Source organism: Cetorhinus maximus, unplaced genomic scaffold, assembly GCF_964194155.1.
Source record: "Cetorhinus maximus unplaced genomic scaffold, sCetMax3.hap1.1 HAP1_SCAFFOLD_570, whole genome shotgun sequence".
Lineage (NCBI taxonomy): Eukaryota > Metazoa > Chordata > Chondrichthyes > Lamniformes > Cetorhinidae > Cetorhinus > Cetorhinus maximus.
The window spans coordinates 150044-168600 of record NW_027596512.1 but is presented as its reverse complement, the minus strand read 5'-3'; the positions used below and the strand labels follow the sequence as shown (position 1 = coordinate 168600).

The window sequence follows — 18557 nt, the reverse complement described above, 5'->3', positions numbered from 1 at the left end:
TATTACTCTTGCTGATTTTGCTCTGCGTTTTTTCCCTGGCCAAGCTCGTTCTCCAGAGGACTTCTCCAAGCTCGTGATACCCGAGGAGTTATTAAAATTCTTTCAAAGGATGTGGACGGTCGCTGGCTGGACCAGCATTTGTTGCTCATCCCTAATTGCCCTTGAGAAGGTGGAGGTGAGCCCCACCTTCTTGAGTCTTGGTGAGTTAGAACCATAGAACACTACAGCACAGAAAACAGGCCATTCGGCCTTTCTAGTCTGTGCCGAAATATTATTCCGCTAGTCCCATTGACCTGCACCTAGTCCATAACCCTCCAGACCTCTCCCATCCATGTATCTATCCAATTTATTCTTAAAACTTAAGAGTGAGCCCGCATTTACCATGTCAGATGGTAGCTCGTTCCACACTCTCACCACTCTCTGAGTGAAGAAGTTCCCCCTGATGTTCCCCCTAAACCTTTCCCCATTCACCCTAAAGCCATGTCCTCTCGTGTTTATCTCTCCTAATCTAAGTGGAAAGAGCCTACTCGCATTTACTCTGTACCCCTCATAATTTTGTAAACTTCTATCAAATCTCCCCTCATTCTTCTACGCTCCAAGGAATAAAGTCCTAACCTGTTTAATCTTTCCCTGTAACTCAACTCCTTAAGACCCGGCAACATCCTGGTAAATCTTCTCTGCACTCTTTCAATCTTACTGATATCCTTCCTGTAGTTAGGCGACCAGAACTGCGCACAATACTCCAAAGTTGGCCTCACCAATGTCTTATATAACCTCACCATAACATCCCAACTCCTATACTCAATACTTTGATTTATGAAGGCCAGCATGCCAAAAGCTTTCTTTACAACCTTGTCTACCTGTGACGCCACTTTCAGGGAATTATGTATCTGAACTCCCAAGATCCCTTTGTTCCTCCGCACTCCTCAGTGCCTTACCATTTACTGTGTATGTCCTACCTTGGTTTGTCCTTCCAAAATGTAACACCTCACACTTTTCCGCATTAAATTCCATCTGCCATTTTCTGGCCCATTTTTCCAGTTGGTCCAGATCTCTCTGCAAGCTTTGAAAGCCTTCCTCGCTGTCCACAACGCCTCCAATCTTAGTGTCATCAGCAAACTTGCTGATCCAATTCACCACATTATCATCCAAATCATTGATATAGACAACAAACAACAATGGTCCCACTGCAGAGTTGCTGCAGTGCATCTTGTAGATGGTACACACGCTGCTGCTACTGTGCGTCGGTGGTGGAGGGAGTGAATGTTTGTGGATGGGGAGCCAATCAACCGGCTGCTTTGTCCTGGACGGTGTCGAGCTTCTTGAGTGTTGTGGGAGCTGCACTCATCCAGGGAAGTGAGGAGTATTCATCACTCTCCTGACTTGTGCCTTGTAGATGGTGGACAGGCTTTGGAGAGTGAGGTGGTCAGTTACTTGCCACAGGATTCCCAGCCTCTGACCAGCTCTTGTAGCCACAGTATTTATCTGGCTAATCCAGTTCAGTTTCTGGTCAATGCTAACCCCCAGAATGTTGATAGTGGGCGATTCAGTGATGGTAACGCCATTGAACGTCAAGGGGCGATGGTTAGATTCTCTCTTGTTGGAGATGGTCATTGCCTGGCACATGAATGTTATTTGCCACTTATCAACCCAGGTCTTACTGCATTTGGACATGGACTGTTTCAGCATCTGAGGAGTCATGAATGCAATTATCAGTGAACATCACCACTGCTGTCATTATGATGGGGGAGAGGGGGCTAAGGAAAGGTCATTGATGAAGCAGCTGAAGATGGTTGGGCTGAGGACACTACCCTGAGGAACTCCTGCAGTGATGTCCCGGAGCTGGGATGATTGACCTCCAACAGCCACAACCATCTTCCTTTGTGCTGGGTATGACTCCAAATGACCCTCCGATAGTGCAGCATTCCCTCAGCACTGGGAGTGTTGGCTGAGAAAGTTGGCTGTGCCAGCATTTGCCCATGAGGTGGTGGTGGTGGTGGCATACTGACAAGTCTAGGATAGAATACATGACTGCACTGCCTGTGTCTAGTGTTTCTAACACAGGAGGGTCTTTCGGATCTCTGCATTGGTCGCCATTATAGGGTGAGTGGACCTGGTGAAAGTGAAGGAATAGTAAAGATGAGTCAAGGTGGAATGGTGTCCCTATATCACTTTATCAGATCCTGCTCTGTGTGTGCAGCAGTGTGCAGAATCATAGAATTGACAGCATGAAGGAGGCCATTCAGCCCATTGATTCAGCCCTGGCTCTTTCGAAGCGCAGTCCAGTCAGTCGCACTTCCCTGGCTCTTTCCCCAGGTCCCTGTGATGATTTTCCCCAGGTCCCTGTGATGATTTTCCCCAGGTCCCTGTGATGATTTTCCCCTTGGAGAATTTATCTAAGTCCCTTTTGAAGGTGATGATTCAATCCCAGTCCACAATTCTATTGGGCCACGGCCAAAGGCAGGCAAAAAAAGATTGTTTAAAGTTTTTAAATGCAAGGCTGAATTCATGTACTTCGAAATGAAAAAAGCACTTGATCCTTCACCGACAGCAAATTGAACCTCCTGACAGGCAGCACATCCCACCCAGTCTAATCCCCCTCACTCCCCGCACCCTTTAATATCCCACCCAGTCTCATCCCCCTCACTTCCCGCACCCTTTAATATCCCACCCAGTCTAATCCCCCTCCCCTTTAATATCCCACCCAGTCTAATCCCCCTCCCCTTTAATATCCCACCCAGTCTAATCCCCCTCCCCCTTTAATATCCCACTCAGTCTAATCCCCCTCCCCCTTTAATATCCCACCCAGTCTAATCCCCCTCCCCCTTTAATATCCCACCCAGTCTAATCCCCCTCCCCCTTTAATATCCCACCCAGTCTAATCCCCCTCCCCCTTTAATATCCCACCCAGTCTAATCCCCCTCACACCCTTTAATATCCTACCCAGTCTAATCCCCCCCACACCCTTTAATATCCCACCCAGTCTAATCCCCCTCACACCCCGCAATATCCCACCCAGTCTAATCCCCTCCCCCTTTAATATCCCACCCAGTCTAATCCCCCTCCCCCTTTAATATCCCACCCAGTCTAATCCCCCTCACACCCTGCAATATCCCACCCAGTCTAATCCCCTCCCCCTTTAATATCCCACCCAGTCTAATCCCCCTCCCCTTTAATATCCCACCCAGTCTAATCCCCCTCCCCCTTTAATATCCCACCCAGTCTAATCCCCCTCCCCCTTTAATATCCCACCCAGTCTAATCCCCCTCCCCCTTTAATATCCCACCCAGTCTAATCCCCCTCACACCCTTTAATATCCTACCCAGTCTAATCCCCCCCACACCCTTTAATATCCCACCCAGTCTAATCCCCCTCACACCCTTTAATATCCTACCCAGTCTAATCCCCCCCACACCCTTTAATATCCCACCCAGTCTAATCCCCCTCACACCCCGCAATATCCCACCCAGTCTAATCCCCTCCCCCTTTAATATCCCACCCAGTCTAATCCCCCTCCCCCTTTAATATCCCACCCAGTCTAATCCCCCTCACACCCTGCAATATCCCACCCAGTCTAATCCCCTCCCCCTTTAATATCCCACCCAGTCTAATCCCCCTCCCCTTTAATATCCCACCCAGTCTAATCCCCCTCCCCCTTTAATATCCCACCCAGTCTAATCCCCCTCCCCCTTTAATATCCCACCCAGTCTAATCCCCCTCCCCCTTTAATATCCCACCCAGTCTAATCCCCCTCACACCCTTTAATATCCTAGCCAGTCTAATCCCCCCCACACCCTTTAATATCCCACCCAGTCTAATCCCCCTCACACCCCGCAATATCCCACCCAGTCTAATCCCCCTCACACCCCGCAATATCCCACCCAGTCTAATCCCTTCCCCCTTTAATATCCCACCCAGTCTAATCCCCCTCCCCTTTAATATCCCACCCAGTCTAATCCCCCTCCCCCTTTAATATCCCACCCAGTCTAATCCCCCTCCCCCTTTAATATCCCACCCAGTCTAATCCCCCTCCCCCTTTAATATCCCACCCAGTCTAATCCCCCTCCCCCTTTAATATCCCACCCAGTCTAATCCCCCTCCCCCTTTAATATCCCACCCAGTCTCATCCCCCTCCCCCTTTAATATCCCACCCAGTCTAATCCCCCTCACCCTTTAATATCCTACCCAGTCTAATCCCCCCCACACCCTTTAATATCCCACCCAGTCTAATCCCCCTCACACCCCGCAATATCCCACCCAGTCTAATCCCCCTCACACCCCGCAGTATCCCACCCAGTCTAATCCCCCTCACACCCCGCAATATCCCACCCAGTCTACTCCCCCTCACACCCCGCAATATCCCACCCAGTCTACTCCCCCTCACACCCCGCAATATCCCACCCAGTCTAATCCCCCTCACACCCTTTAATATCCCACCCAGTCTAATCCCCCTCACACCCTTTAATATCCCACCCAGTCTAATCCCACTTTCTCCCTCGCTCCCTGCACCCTTTAATATCCCATCCAGTCTTGATCTTCCATCTATAAAAGACACAGTCCAGCATTAATGTCTCCAGCTGGTCAGTGAGAGTTTTTTTTCCCAAGGTTGTATCTGGAGCTGGGAATGTGGGAGCCAGGGCGATGGCGAATCTCTGTGGAACAAACCTCTCGTTATTCCAGTCGGATTTCTCGGTGGCACCGTATCAAGATCGGCACGGGTGGCTCGCCAAGAACTCATTCGCGTACAGACCTCCCATCGTATCGAACAGAGAGTGGGGAGTCGTTACAGGGCTCCCAGAGTTGCTCTGACTTTTTAATTGGATCAGGAATTTGCAGGTTACAGTGAGGAAAATCTGATTAAATCACACAAACACTGATTAAACTCACTTGCAGACGAAAGTTCACAACAATTCAGTGCAAAACTATTCATTCTTACATTCCCTGGACACTGGGACTCGGTGCTGAGAAGCTGCTTTAGAATGGATTCCCTCCGCAGGGCGATAGATTCACTTTCACTTTCCCCCACCCCGCAGAACAGATCTTCATTGTTCGGGCGCTCCCGGCAGTGTCCTGACAGTTAGCACTCACGTTGAAGCTTCGGGGCTGAGGGGAGGTACAGTTCTTTCCTGCCCCGGGTGGTATTGGCTGGTGATCAATGCAGAGTCCTGACTACTTTGGCTGTGCTTTGTTAACTGGGTCGACTAAGATCACCACACCCCAGGAAGCCAAACCTGTCAGAGAGAGAGAGAGAAGGGCGAAGATGAGGCACTGGAATCAGACAGCAGAGCTGAATGGCCACTCAGTCCATTGTGTTGACACTCCCAATAATAATCCGACATCCCCCCCACACTCTCCTTATTCAAGTATTTATTCAGCTTCTCCCTTTGAAAGCTAGTCAATCTGCTTCTGTCACCCCACCTCCCCCCACCCACTCCCATGCAGATCATTCCACATCACAAGGACCCTTCCCTAACCTTACTTGCTCCGGCTGCCCGGTCCTGCTCCAAGTGTTGCAGCCCTCGTGCTTGGTGAGGCTCGGCCATGGGTGTTAGCAGCTTCGGGGAGAATTGAGGACTGCCACAGCAGTGCACTCTCCTCAAGTGTAAAACGATTAGGAACGGAACGAGGGGTTGGGGGGGGAAGGGAGGTCACTCAGCCCCTTGTGCCTGATCTGCTATTCAGTTCGATTGTGCCTGATCTGCGTCCTAACCCGAGCTCCATGTCCCTCAACCACCCCCCATCCCAACCCCAACCCCACAGAAAATTGATCAGCTACAGTCTTGGAAGCTCCAGTTGACGTCCCAACATCCACAGACTCGTGGGGGGGGTGGAGACGACCTGATCCCTTCCGTCAAAAAGTGCTTCCTGAGTTGCCTCCTGAATTAAGCTGGCACTAATTTTAAATTCCTGACTCACCCGCCAGAGGAACGGGTTCTCCAGATCTACTCATTTGAATCCTTTTTTGCCAGTTTAAAAACCTTGATCCGAATAACTCTTACACTCTTGAGGGAACGTTTGCACAACCTGCACTGATGATTTAAGTCTCGAGCTGGGAGTGGGATCAGTGAGAGTTCTGCCTGGTCACCCCCCCACCCACGCCTCAGCAGGCACAAGGCTGGAAACAAGTCTGAAGACATTCTAATCCGTGCAGAGTATTGCAGGGGGTAAAATATAAAACAAGCAACTATCACCAGGCTGGCAACAGGTCATATTCCTGCTTCTGCCAAGTCAAGCTGATTTCAAATAGCAAATGATATAAAAATTTGTCAAGTGAGACAAAAGCCATTGTTTGTCAACACCACAGGAATCTGAATCCACAGGGGCACAGGAGGGAACAAAGCCACACTGTGATTATCAGGACAGGTAAGGAGCGTCTTAAAAGGAACCTAGAGAGAGGCGGACAGGCTTAGGAAGGGAATTCCAGAGCTCAGGGCCCCAGGCAGCTGAAGGCACGGCCGCCAATGGTGGAGCAATGGGAATTGGGGGATGCTCAAGAAGTCGGAATTGGAGGAGCGCAGAAATCTTGGAGGGTTGTAGGGGCTGGAGGAGGCTACAGAGATAGGGAGGGGCGTAGAGGCAGGAGGAGGTTACAGAGATAGGGAGGGTCGTCGGGGCTGGAGGAGGTTACAGAGATAGGGAGGGTCGTCGGGGCTGGAGGAGGTTACAAAGATAGGGAGGGTTGTCGGGGCTGGAGGAGGTTACAGAGATAGGGAGGGTTGTACGGGCTGGAGGAGGTTACAGAGATAGGGAGGGTTGTCGGGGCTGGAGGAGGTTACAGAGATAGGGAGGGTTGTATGGGCTGGAGGAGGTTACAGAGATAGGGAGGGTTGTAGGGGCTGGAGGAGGTTAGAGAGATAGGGAGGGTCGTCGGGGCCGGAGGAGGTTACAGAGATAGGGGGGCCCGGGGTGGCGAGGAGCGATTTGAAAACAAAGGTGAGAATGGTAAAAATTGAGACCGTTGCTGGACTGGGAGAATGCGTCTGCAATCGATGCGGGGGTGTGGGTGCTGTGGGCACACGACGCAACAGAGAATCGGAAGGGGCAAAAGCTTTGCGGGTGTGAGAGGGTACGTAACATGGTGGCAGCGGTGGTGGCAACTGAGGCGGGATGGCACGAGGGAGGGAGTTGGGGGGGGGGGGGAAAGGATTTTGGGTGGCAAGGCAAGAATGGGAGAGGGTGGGGATGGTCGGAATTGGGTGAAAGAGGAATGCCTGGGGTGTGATGCCCTATGCAGTCGAATAGCAGATCCCACTTGTGTGTGTGTGTGTGTGTGTGTTGGGGGGGGGGGGGAAGGGTTTTGAGGGGAGGCCGATGTCTGGGTCAGGGTGGGTGAGGGGGGAGGGAGAACACCCCCTGGTACCCACCCAGGGCGAAGACGATCTGGGCCACGGTGCCCATGCCAGGGGGCGCCCCCCGTTTCTTGATCACCCTCCTGGCCGAGGCGAAGACGTAACCGCCTGCCCCCAGCAGGCCGGCCCCACACACCAGGCGGCAGCTCCAGCAGTCCTTCAGGGCAGCGGCGGCGGCACGAGGAGGAGGCGATGCCATCAGAAAGAATCCACCCGGACCCTTCCAAAGGGACGGACACTTTGACCGCCAAATGCGTCCGGGCCGGAACCCTTCCCCCCCCCCCGGGTAAACCCGAGGCCCGGAAATTCGTTCCACCCCACCCAATAATTATTTCTTTTCAAAATGGAGCTCAAAATAAAAATAATCCGGCGGCTAAAATGTCGCCGCCTGCTGCTGCTGCGTCTCGCATCTCCGAGAAAGATATTAAATCTCACGCCTTATCGTTGCCTGACAGGATTGACCCCTCCCCATCGGCATGTCTCGCCGTACCTACTCCGATTGGATAGCTTCGACGTCAATCATAGCGCCCTGCTTCCTGATTCGCTAGTCAATCCGTCAATCAAGCCCGGGCGGGAAATAATGAGGTCAGGCGAGGTCAGCCTCTCCTTAATTAACTTAATTTTCAATTTAGCCCATGGATTCTGAAGAGTCCGCACCAACCTTTGCTCAGTCGATATTTTATTGTCGAAACGGTTGGCGTTTTCAAATCCAGGATCGCGAGGCCAACCGGTGGCCGGGGGGTCACGTGACTCATTTGAACGGCGGTTTCCCCCTCCGCCCTCTCGATTGGTGGCGGCGCCCGTCAATCCGGGGGCTCCCGGCCGCCGCCCATTGGCCGGCGGTGGTGTCCATCCGTCAGGGCGGACAGCGATTGGCGGGCGCAGCTGCCCATCAAGGAGGGCGAGGTGCGATTGGTGGAGGAGGGGGGGCCTGGGTGGGCGGGGTCGCGGCCGCCCCGACGGGGCAGGAATCCAGTGGCTGAATGAGGGAGCGGAGTGGCGGCGCGAGAGTGAGTGAGTGGAGGTGAAGGGGAGGCGGCCTGAGAGGGGCAAGAGGGGAATTAAGCTGATCTTCCCGCGGGTGTGTTTGTGCCGAGCGACCTGGTCAATTGGACAAAGTGTCCCAATTGTGGGCAGGGGGGTGAATATTTATTGTCCCCCGGTTCATCCCGGGGGCGCCCCGCCCAGGGGTCAATAGGAAAAACCTGAGAGAGGGTCAGTGCTGAGGGAGGGTCAGTGCTGAGGGAGCGCCGCACTGTCGGAGGGTCAGTGCTGAGGGAGCGCCGCACTGTCGGAGGGTCAGTGCTGAGGGAGCGCCGCACTGTCGGAGGGTCAGTGCTGAGGGAGCGCCGCACTGTCGGAGGGTCAGTGCTGAGGGAGCGCCGCACTGTCGGAGGGTCACTACTGAGGATGTGCTGCACTGTCGGAGGGTCACTACTGAGGATGTGCTGCACTGTCGGAGGGTCAGTGCTGAGGGAGCGCCGCACTGTCGGAGGGTCAGTGCTGAGGGAGCGCCGCACTGTCGGAGGGTCAGTGCTGAGGGAGCGCCGCACTGTCGGAGGGTCAGTGCTGAGGGAGCGCCGCACTGTCGGAGGGTCAGTGCTGAGGCAGCGCCGCACTGTCGGAGGGTCAGTGCTGAGGGAGCACCGCACTGTCAGAGAGTCAGTGCTGAGGGAGCGCTGCACTGTCGGAGGGTCAGTGCTGAGGGAGCGCCGCACTGTCGGAGGGTCAGTGCTGAGGGAGCACCGCACTGTCAGAGAGTCAGTGCTGAGGGAGCGCCGCACTGTCGGAGGGTCAGCGCTGAGGGAGCGCCGCACTGTCGGAGGGTCAGCGCTGAGGGAGCGCCGCACTGTCGGAGGGTCAGTGCTGAGGGAGCGCCGCACTGTCGGAGGGTCAGTGCTGAGGGAGTGCCGCACTGTCGGAGGGTCAGTGCTGAGGGAGCGCCGCACTGTCGGAGGGTCAGTGCTGAGGGAGCGCCGCACTGTCGGAGGCAGTAAAGCTCTTTGGGATGTCTTGAGGCTGTGACTGTCCCCCTGTCAAAGCAAATCTTTATTTGGCTGAAATCTCCAAAAGGCCGCTTTGGCAGATGAATGAACTGGGCACTGACCCAGGCTGGCAGTTGGCACCTATCCATTTACCTGTCTAGTTTACGGTTCGATAACCTGTCCTCATCTGGGAAGCGCCCTTAAGGCTGAGTTCTCAGTTCATTTACTTTAAGAAAGTACATGTAATTATAACCTTTCGTACTTTAATTGCCAACAAAGTGCCTTTGATGCGTGATCACTGCTGTCATGTAGGAAGAAATGACTTCCGGTATTTCTTAAAAAAGAAAACTCAGATCTGTAAAGAAAAGCGTGACTGCCAATCAGTTTACCAGTAGAGAGGGCTGCGATGGCTTGAGATACCCTTACTAATGAAATTGTATTTTCCATTAACCGTGATGCAGCACTATACCCAGCGTCTTTTGGACTGTGTCACAGCTGCGAGTCTGGGAGATGGAGCCAGCCTCAAGGAGGTCTCTGCGGTACAGAGAGATCTGGGTGTCCTGGTACATGAGGAGTTAGTATGCAGGTGCAGCGAGGGATTAGGAAGGTGAATGGAATGCTGTCCTTTATTGTGGAGGGAACCGAGTATAAGAGTAGTGATGTTTTGCTACAGCTGTACAAGCCCTTTGTGAGCTCTGCACACATTTGGTCTCCTTACTTAAGAAAGGGTGTATACTTGCATTGGAGGCAGTTCAGAGAAGGTTCACTCGGCTGAATCCTGGGATGAAGGGGTTTATCTTATGAGGAAAGGTTGGGCCTGTACCCATTGGAGTTTAGAAGAATGAGAGGTGATCTTAATGAAACATATCAGCCCCTGAGGGGACTTGATGGGGTCGATGCTGGGAGGATGTTTCCTCTCGTGGGGGAATCTCGAACTTGTGGCACAGTTGGAAAAATTTTGGGTCCTCATTTAAGATGGAGTTGAGGGGGAATTTCTTCTTCTCTGAGGGTCATTAGTCTGTGGAATTCCCCCCCCCCCCCTTAATCTACAAGTGAGTCGAGGGTTCTGGGGGACAGACAGGAAAGCGGAGTTAAGGCCACAACCAGATCAGCCATGATCATATTGTATGGCGGAGCAGGCTCGAGGGGCTGAATGGCCTACTGCTCATAGTTCTGATGATCTATTAAATCTGATTAATTTAATGTCCTCCTTTGTGTTCACAGATTTGACATCTGCTCATTTTAAAATAAACACGATAAGATGGTGGACTCTCAGTATGTCTTGCCCAATGACATTGGCATCTCGCTGCTGGACTGCCAGGATGCCTTCCGGCTCCTCTCGAAGGAGGAGAAGATGTATGCTCACTATATCTCACGGGCCTCCTGGTACGGGGGCCTGGTGGTACTGCTGCAGACCTCCCCAGAGTCCCCCGCCATCTATGTGCTGCTACAGAAGCTGTTTAGAGCTCAGCCCCTCTCTGTGCTCCAGGAGACTGCCACAACCGTTGGCATGACCTCCGAGGAGTACCAGGTAACATTTGAAATCACTGCTCAACTCGCCCTCTCTTCATCTGACTCATGAAACTATTAATTATTCTAAAAGCCCATCTGGTTTAGGGAAGGAAATCTGCTGTCCTTACATGGTCTGGCCTACATGTAACTTCTCTCTGAAATGGGTGGGATTTGAACACAAGGATAAGAATTTTGAACCCGAGGTGTTTCCAAACAGGGAGCCAGCGTCAGTCAGCAAGCACGGACAGATGGGTGAAGGGGACCCGGTGTGAGTTCGGACACAGGGGCAGCGGAGTTTTGGATGAGCTGAAGTTTCTGGAGGGTTGAATGTGGGAGAGCCGCCAGGAGAGCGTTGGGATAGTCCAGCCTGTAGGTAATGATGGTGTGGATGATGTCTCATTCGGCTCTTCAAAACTGTGGCACCTTCCTCCCCGCCAACTCTTTCCTCCGATGCCTCTTCCCTTTAATAATCTACAGGCTTTGAAAAGCTTTCCTCCGATTCGATATCGGGAAGACTGAAGCCATTGTTTTCAGTCTCCGCTCCAATCTCCATTCCCTAGGGACCGGCTCCATCCCTCTCTCCCCACCCCGGGAACAGTCTGAGATTAAACCAGTCTGTTCACAGCCTTAGTGTCACATTCGAACCCGGGGGGGTGAGCTTCCGACCTCCTATTCGCCCATTTCCACCCCCGGAACATCGCCCGGATTCACCCCCCGTCTCAGCTCATCGGCTGCTGAAACCCTCACCCACGCCTCCGCTACCTCCACACTCGACTATTCCAACGCTCTCCCGGCGACTCTCCCACATTCCACCCTCCGTAAACTTCAGCTCATCCAAAACTCTGCTGCCCCCGTGTCCGAACTCACACCGAGTCCCCTTCACCAACCACCCCGTGTGCTCACACTGACCCACACTGGCTCCCGGTCCGGAAACACCTCCCATTTTAAAATTCTTATCCTTGTGTTCAAATCCCCCCCATTTCAGAAGGAAGTTAAGACTCAATGACATTAATCAGTCACATGTAGACCAGACCGGGTAAGGACGGCAGATTTCCTTCCCTAAAGGTGAGCCAGATGGGTTTTTACAACAATCGATGATAGTTTCGTGGTCACCATTACTGAGACTAGCTTTCAATTCCAGATTTATTAATTGAATTTAAATTTCACCAACTGCCGTGGTGGGATTTGAAGCCGAGTCCCCTGAGCATCAGCCTGGACCACTGGGTTACTAGTCCGGCCACATTACCACCACGTCATTGCCCCTCCATCTCCGATGCTGATTGCACTTGAAGGCAATTATGTGCACAGCAGTGCAGTGCGACTTAGGATGTTTCAGTGTTGTGATGGAGCAGTATATATAATTCAGCTGTCTCTGTTCTGTGCTCCTCAGCTCTGCCTTGTACTGTGACGCTGGCACCAGCAATATAACAAAATGCACTTTACCTCCCAGTACTGCCGTCTGCTGCAGCGTTTTTCCTGTAATTTAGGGAGCAGCAGATTGTTAAAGCCCTCATGGGAGTCACCGAGATGCCGTACATTGATAAACACATGGTGACCCCTCAGTTGTTTAAATGGTGTCAGTCACATTCTCTCTTTCTTAACACTCCCCACCCTACGTGATGCCTCAGCTTTTGCACTCTGAGCACTGTCTGAGATTATTAACCCTCCTGGCACTCCCCCTGGCTGCATTTACCCTCCCCTCCCTACCCCCCACTTTCACCCCCACCCCGCTGCATTCCACCCCCCCACCTCCGCTATCAGGACGTGGGATGTAGCCAGTCGGGCAGCTTTGGAAACGTGACCGGTACGAGAGAAAATGTGTTTATGTGGCACCCTCCAGGGCCTCAGGGTGTCCCATCACACAGCAAGCTCCCACAATGTGACCATGACCCAGATCATCTGTTTTTAGTGATGTTGGTTGAGGGATAAATATCGGCCCCAGGACACCGGGGAGAACTCCCCCCTGCTCTTCTCCCAATAGTGGCCGTGGGATCTTTTACACCCACCCGAGAGGGCAGACGGGGCCTCGGTTTAATGTCTCAACCTGAAAGACGGCATCTCCGACAGTGCAGCACTCCCTCAACACTGACCCTCCAACAGTCCGTCTCCCCCCCCCCTCCCCTCGGCCCTGGCCTGCCGATAGTGCAGCCCTGACCCTCCGTTGGCCCCGGCCCGCCGACATACATCTAATCTGTTAAAACAGAGCAGGCAGAAATTGATTGAACACCCTGGGTGGGTTTGGTACCTCTCGATTATGTACTGTCACCGGAGGATTGAGCCGAGAGACGGGGGAGGGGCAGTGGGGGCTTTAACCTTCAGGGTGGAGCTGGAGGTGAGTGAGTTACCAGCTGAACCAGGGCAGGATCACTGTGCCTGAGCTGTAAACTCACCAAACTGTCAGGCCCAGGAACAGCAGGTTTCACACAAACAGTTAGAATCTCACAATCATTGACACAAGCTTTCAGTGTAATTGAGCCCAGCCTCTCACTGACCCCCTCGGTTACATTGCTGAGCTTGGTTTCCCTCCAGCCCACATTGTTCTGTTCAATGAAACAATTCCACACACACTTTCACTTTCATTTCACTTTGAAAACACAAGGTGAGTTTGTATCTGTGGGATGGTTAACCCGTTCAGACACGGCTGCTGTAGTTTCCTCACTCAGTTCTGTGGAGTGTCAGGGTTCACACTGTCCCGGTTCCTCACTCCCCGAGACAGTTCCTGTTCCGGATAAAATCCCAACATCCAAACGTCCTAATCTTCACAAACCCGGCTTCTCATTGGCTCTAACATCAATGCCCGTGGTGCAGCTGTGTAAAGACACGTTGACGCTGACTCTGGGATGGTGATGTGTAATCAGGGCACACAATTGTAGAGTGGCCACAACACCCAAGGCGGCCATTTGGCCCACTCTGTTTCTGCCTGCTCTCAATTGGAATGCCTGAGAGTGTGACGGAGGCAGATTCCGCCCCTGGCTCTCCAAAGGGAATTGGATCATTACCTGAAGAGGAAAGATTTGCAGGTTGAAGGGAGGCGAGTGCGACTCGCTGAGTTGCTCTTGCAGCGAACCAGCACAGTCACAGTGGGCTGAATAGCCTCCTGTCCTGTAATCATTCTATGGTTCTGTCAGTGATTTTGCTTTAGGCCAACACTGCATGACCCTACTGCAGCAGTGTACAGTTAATGGTGGTCTATACTGAGATTCAAGGTTTTAATGGTTAATTGTGTGATGTTTCTGCTCTGTTACAGGCATTCCTTGTTTATGCGGCAGGACTTTATTCCAACATGGGTAACTACAAGTCCTTTGGAGACACCAAGTTTGTACCTAATTTACCTCAGGTACGATATTAAAAATATCAACAAAACCAATAATTTCCCCTTACGAGCAACAAACATATGAATTAGGAGCAGGATTGGGCCACTCGGCCCTTTGAGCCTGCTCTGCCATTCAATAAGATCATGGCTGATCTGACTGTAACCTGCCACCTGCCCCCCTGATAACCTTTCACCCCCTTGTTTATTACGAATCTATCTAGCTCTGCCTTGAAAACATTCGGAGACTCTGCTTCCACTGCCTTTCGAGTAAGAGACTTCCAAAGACTCTCAACCCTCTGAGAGAAAAAAATTCTCCTCATCTGTCTTAAATGAGCGACCCCTTATTTTTAAACAGTGACCCCTAGTTTGAGATTCTCCCACAAGAGGAAACATCCTCTCCACATCCACCCTGTCAAGACCCCTCAGGATCTTGTATGTTTCAATCAAGTCGCCTTTTACTCTTCTAAACTCCAGCGGATACAAACGGAACCTATCCAATCTTTTCTCATAAGACAGCCTGGTATTAGTTTAATAAACCTTCTCTGAACTGCTTCTAATGCATATACATTCTTCCTTAAATAAGGAGACCAATACTGTACACAATACTCCAGCTGTGGTCTCACCATTGCCCTGTACAACTGAAGTGTAACCTCCCTACTTTTGTATTCAATTCCCCCTCGCAATAAACAATAACATTCTATTAGCTTTCCTTATTACTTGCTGTATCTGCATACTAGCCTTTTGCTATTCATGCACTAGGACACCCAGATCCCTCTGAATCTCAGAGCTCTGCAATCTCTCACCATTTAGATAATAAGCTTCTTATTTATCCTTCCTGCCAAAATGGACAATGTCACATTTTCCTACATTATACTCCATTTGCCAGATATTTGCCCACTCACTTAACTTGTCTATGTCACTTTGTAGCCTCCTTATGTCCTCTTCACAACTTATTTTCCTACCTATCTTTGTACCATCAGCAAATTTAACAACCGTACCTTCGGTCCCTTCATCCAAATCATTTATATAAATTGTAAAACTTGAGGCCTCAGCACTGATCCCTGTGACACACCACTCCTCACATCCTGCCAACCAGAAAGAGACCCATTTATGGCAACTTTCTGTTTCTTGTTAGCCAGCTAATCTTCTATTCATGCCAATATGTTACCCCCTACACCATGAGCTTTTATTTTTCGTAATAATCTTTCATGTGGCACTTTATCAAATGTCTTCTGGAAATCTAAATGCAGCACATCCACCCATTCCTCTTTATCCACAGCGCATGTGACTCCTTCAAAGGACTCCAATAATTTGGTTAAACATGATTTCCCTTTCACAAAACCATGCTGACTTTGCCTGATTGCCTTGAATTTTTCTAAGTGCCCTGCTATAGCATCTTTAATAATAGCTTCTAACATTTTCCCTGTGACAGATATTAGGCCAACTGGCCTGTAGTCTTCTGTTTTCTGTCTCCCTCCCTTTTTGAATAAAGGAGTTACATTTGCTTTTTCCAATATAATGGCATCTTCCCTGAATCCAGGGAGTTTTGGAAAATTAAGAACCAATGCATCAACTGTCTCACTGGCCACTTCTTTTAAGACCCGAGGATGAAGTCTGTCAGGACCTGGGGATTTGTCAGTCCACAGCTCCAACAATTTAAGCACCACTCCCCTGGTGATTGTAATTTTCCCGAGTTCCTCCCTTTCATTTCCTGATTTCCAGTTATTTCCAGAATGTTACTTGTATCCTTTGTAGTGAAGGTCAATGCAAAATACCTGTTGAGTTCATTTGCTGTCTCTTTATTTTCCACTATTATTTCCAGACTCCCTTTCTATAAGAGCAGTGCTTACTTTGTTCACTCTTCTTATTTAAGTTTTTAAGAGTTAGAAACTCTTACTATCCGTCTTTATATTTCCAGCTAGCTTTCTCTTGTACTCTAATTTTTCCCTCCTTTATTAATCTTTTTGTCATCTTTACTGTTATTTGTATTCTGTCCATTCTTCTGATCTACCATCCGCGCAATGATATGCTTTTTTAAGTTTGATATTGTCTTTAACTTGTTTACTTAACCACGGACGGTGGGCCCTCCCTTTGGAATTTTTCTTTCTTGTTGGAATGTATCTATTCTGTGTATTCTGAAATTTCCCTTTAAATCTCTACCACTGCATCTCCATTGACCTTTCCCTTAACCTCATTTGCCAGTTCACTTTAGCTAGCTCTACTTTCATTCCCACATAATTTCCTTTTATTTAAGTTTTAAAATACTAGTCTTGGACCCTCTCTCCCTCAAACTGAATGTAAAATTCAATCATATTATGACCGCTGCTATCAAGGGGTGCCTTCACTATGAGGTTATCAATTAATCCTATCTCATTACTCAATACTAGGTCTTGTATAGCCTGCTCCTGGTTGGCTCCAGAATGTACTGTTCTTGGAAACTATCCTGAAAACACACTGTGAACTCCTCATCTCCGTAACCTTAGCCCACCTGATTTTTCCAGGCTATTTGTTGATTAAAATTCCCCATTAATTATTGCGGTACCTTTCTGACAAGCTCCCATTATCTCTTCCCTTTTATATTCTGTCCTACCGTGTGGTTACAATTAAGGGGCCTATACACCACTTCCACAAGTGATTTATTGCCTTTATCATTCCTCATCACAACCCACACTGCTGCTACGTCCTGGTTTCCTGGACTTGGGTCATCCCTCTCTAATGTGCTAATACCATCAATAATTAACACACCTGCCCCGCCACCTTTTTCCTAACTTCCTGTCCTTCCTAAAAGTCTCGTACCCTTCCAATATTCAGGTTCCAGTCCGTCATCCTGCAGCTATGCCCCTGTAATGGCTATCAGATCGTGTTTATTTATTCCTATTTGCACTCTCAGCCCATACCTTCATCCCCTTCTAACATCCTTCCCCTATCGAATGGGTGACACTGTCATGTTCTCGTATGTTAGCGAGCTCACCACCCTAGGTGTGGGTGTACCTACACCTTACCTACACCTACACCTTACCTACACCTACACCTTACCTACACCTACACCTTACCTACACCTACACCTTACCTACACCTACACCTTACCTACACCTACACCTTACCTACACCTACACCTTACCTACACCTTACCTACACCTTACCTACACCTTACCTACACCTCACCTACACCTTACCTACACCTACACCTTACCTACACCTACACCTTACCTAGGTGTACCTACACCAGATGGACTGCCGCAGTTCAAGAAGATGGCTCACCACCTTTTTAAAATTCTTTGGGCTGTGGGCATCACTGGCAAGGCCAGCGTTTGTTGCCCATCTCTAATTGCCCTTGAGCTGAGTGGCTTGCTCGGCCACTTCAGAGGGCAGTTAAGAGTCAACCACATTGCTGTGTGGTCTGGAGTCACATGTAGGCCAGATCGGGTAAGGACGGCAGATTTCCTTCCCTAAAGGACATTAGTGAACCAGATGGATTTTTACAACGATCGATGATAGTTTCATGGTCACCGTTACTGAGACTAACTTTATATTCCAGATTTATTAACTGAATTTAAATTCCACCGGCTGCCAAGGTGGGATTTGAACCCCTGTCCCCCAGAGCATTAACCTTGGCCTTTGGATTACTAGTCCAGTGACATTTCCACTAAGCCTTCACAAGGGGTATTTAGAGATGGGCAAAAAATGCAAGCCATCGATGCTCACACCCCAGAATGGTTTTATTTTTGAAAGTACGTGGAATCTGTTGTGTAGTGATTACTCTTATCGGTGAATCTCTCCATCGAACTCGGGAGGTTTTAATATCAACTGGGACCTAAACCCATATTGCAAGCCCCTGTGCAGTACCGAGGGAGAGCTACACTGTCTGAGGTTCCATTCTTTAGCTGTTCCTTCAGACCAAGCCCCAATCCAGCTGGATTTTCCAAACACTGAGGTTTTTAATCTACATGGGCATGTCGTGTAGAAAGAAATAGGAGTGGTGTGGAGGAATGGAGAACGACTAACCCAGGCCCTGACCCTTGGCTTGACAATGAGCATTAATCCACCCAGCAGGGAATGGAAAATGCGCCTGAGAGGCCTGGGAGCTCTTTGGATGTCGAAACAATTTAAATTTGTCCAGGGCTTGACAGCGTTAATGCTGAGAGGCAGTTCTCCCCCCACCACCCTGTCCCCCAGCTGGAGAGTCTTGGAAGGGACAGGGGTGTCTCAGGATGAGGGGTTGGCCCTTTTGGACTGAGATGAGGAGAAGTTTCTTCACTCAGAGGGTTTTGAACCTTTGGAATTCTCTACCCTAGAGGGTTGTGGATGCTTCTTCATTAAGCATATTCGGGACCGAGTGTGGTAGGGAATTAAGAGATAGGGTGGGAAAGTGGAGGCACAGGATCAGTTCATGATCTC

General features: G+C 50.3%; 2 protein-coding genes across 2 annotated transcripts in view; one reads left to right on the top strand and one right to left on the bottom strand.

Moving 5' to 3' along the window:
* Positions 1-4783: 4783 nt before the first annotated feature.
* Positions 4784-7681, bottom strand: LOC144674152 (distal membrane-arm assembly complex protein 1-like). The gene is made up of 2 exons (XM_078535641.1): positions 7365-7681; positions 4784-5231 (listed from the first exon to the last, which is right to left on the bottom strand). The coding sequence occupies exons 1-2, from the start codon at positions 7546-7548 to the stop codon at positions 5170-5172; spliced, it is 246 nt and encodes an 81-aa protein (XP_078391767.1). The 5' UTR covers positions 7549-7681; the 3' UTR covers positions 4784-5169.
* Positions 7682-8307: 626 nt separating this feature from the next.
* The window catches only part of dpp3 (dipeptidyl-peptidase 3), a 35578-nt gene continuing 25328 nt past the window's right edge, over positions 8308-18557 (top strand). The window contains exons 1-3 of the mRNA XM_078535644.1: positions 8308-8359; positions 10559-10865; positions 14094-14183. Coding sequence (XP_078391770.1) covers positions 10596-10865; positions 14094-14183 — 360 coding nt within the window. The 5' untranslated portion in view covers positions 8308-8359; positions 10559-10595. The remainder of the gene's footprint in view (positions 8360-10558; positions 10866-14093; positions 14184-18557) is intronic.

Excerpts from the sequence above, each read along its gene's own strand:
- LOC144674152 (XM_078535641.1), bottom strand. The coding sequence starts at position 7,548 with ATGGCATCGCCTCCTCCTCGTGCCGCCGCCGCTGCCCTGAAGGACTGC. Across the intron at positions 5,232-7,364 it reads CCAGATCGTCTTCGCCCTGG|GTTTGGCTTCCTGGGGTGTG; the intron begins GTGGGTACCAGG and ends TCTCTCTGACAG.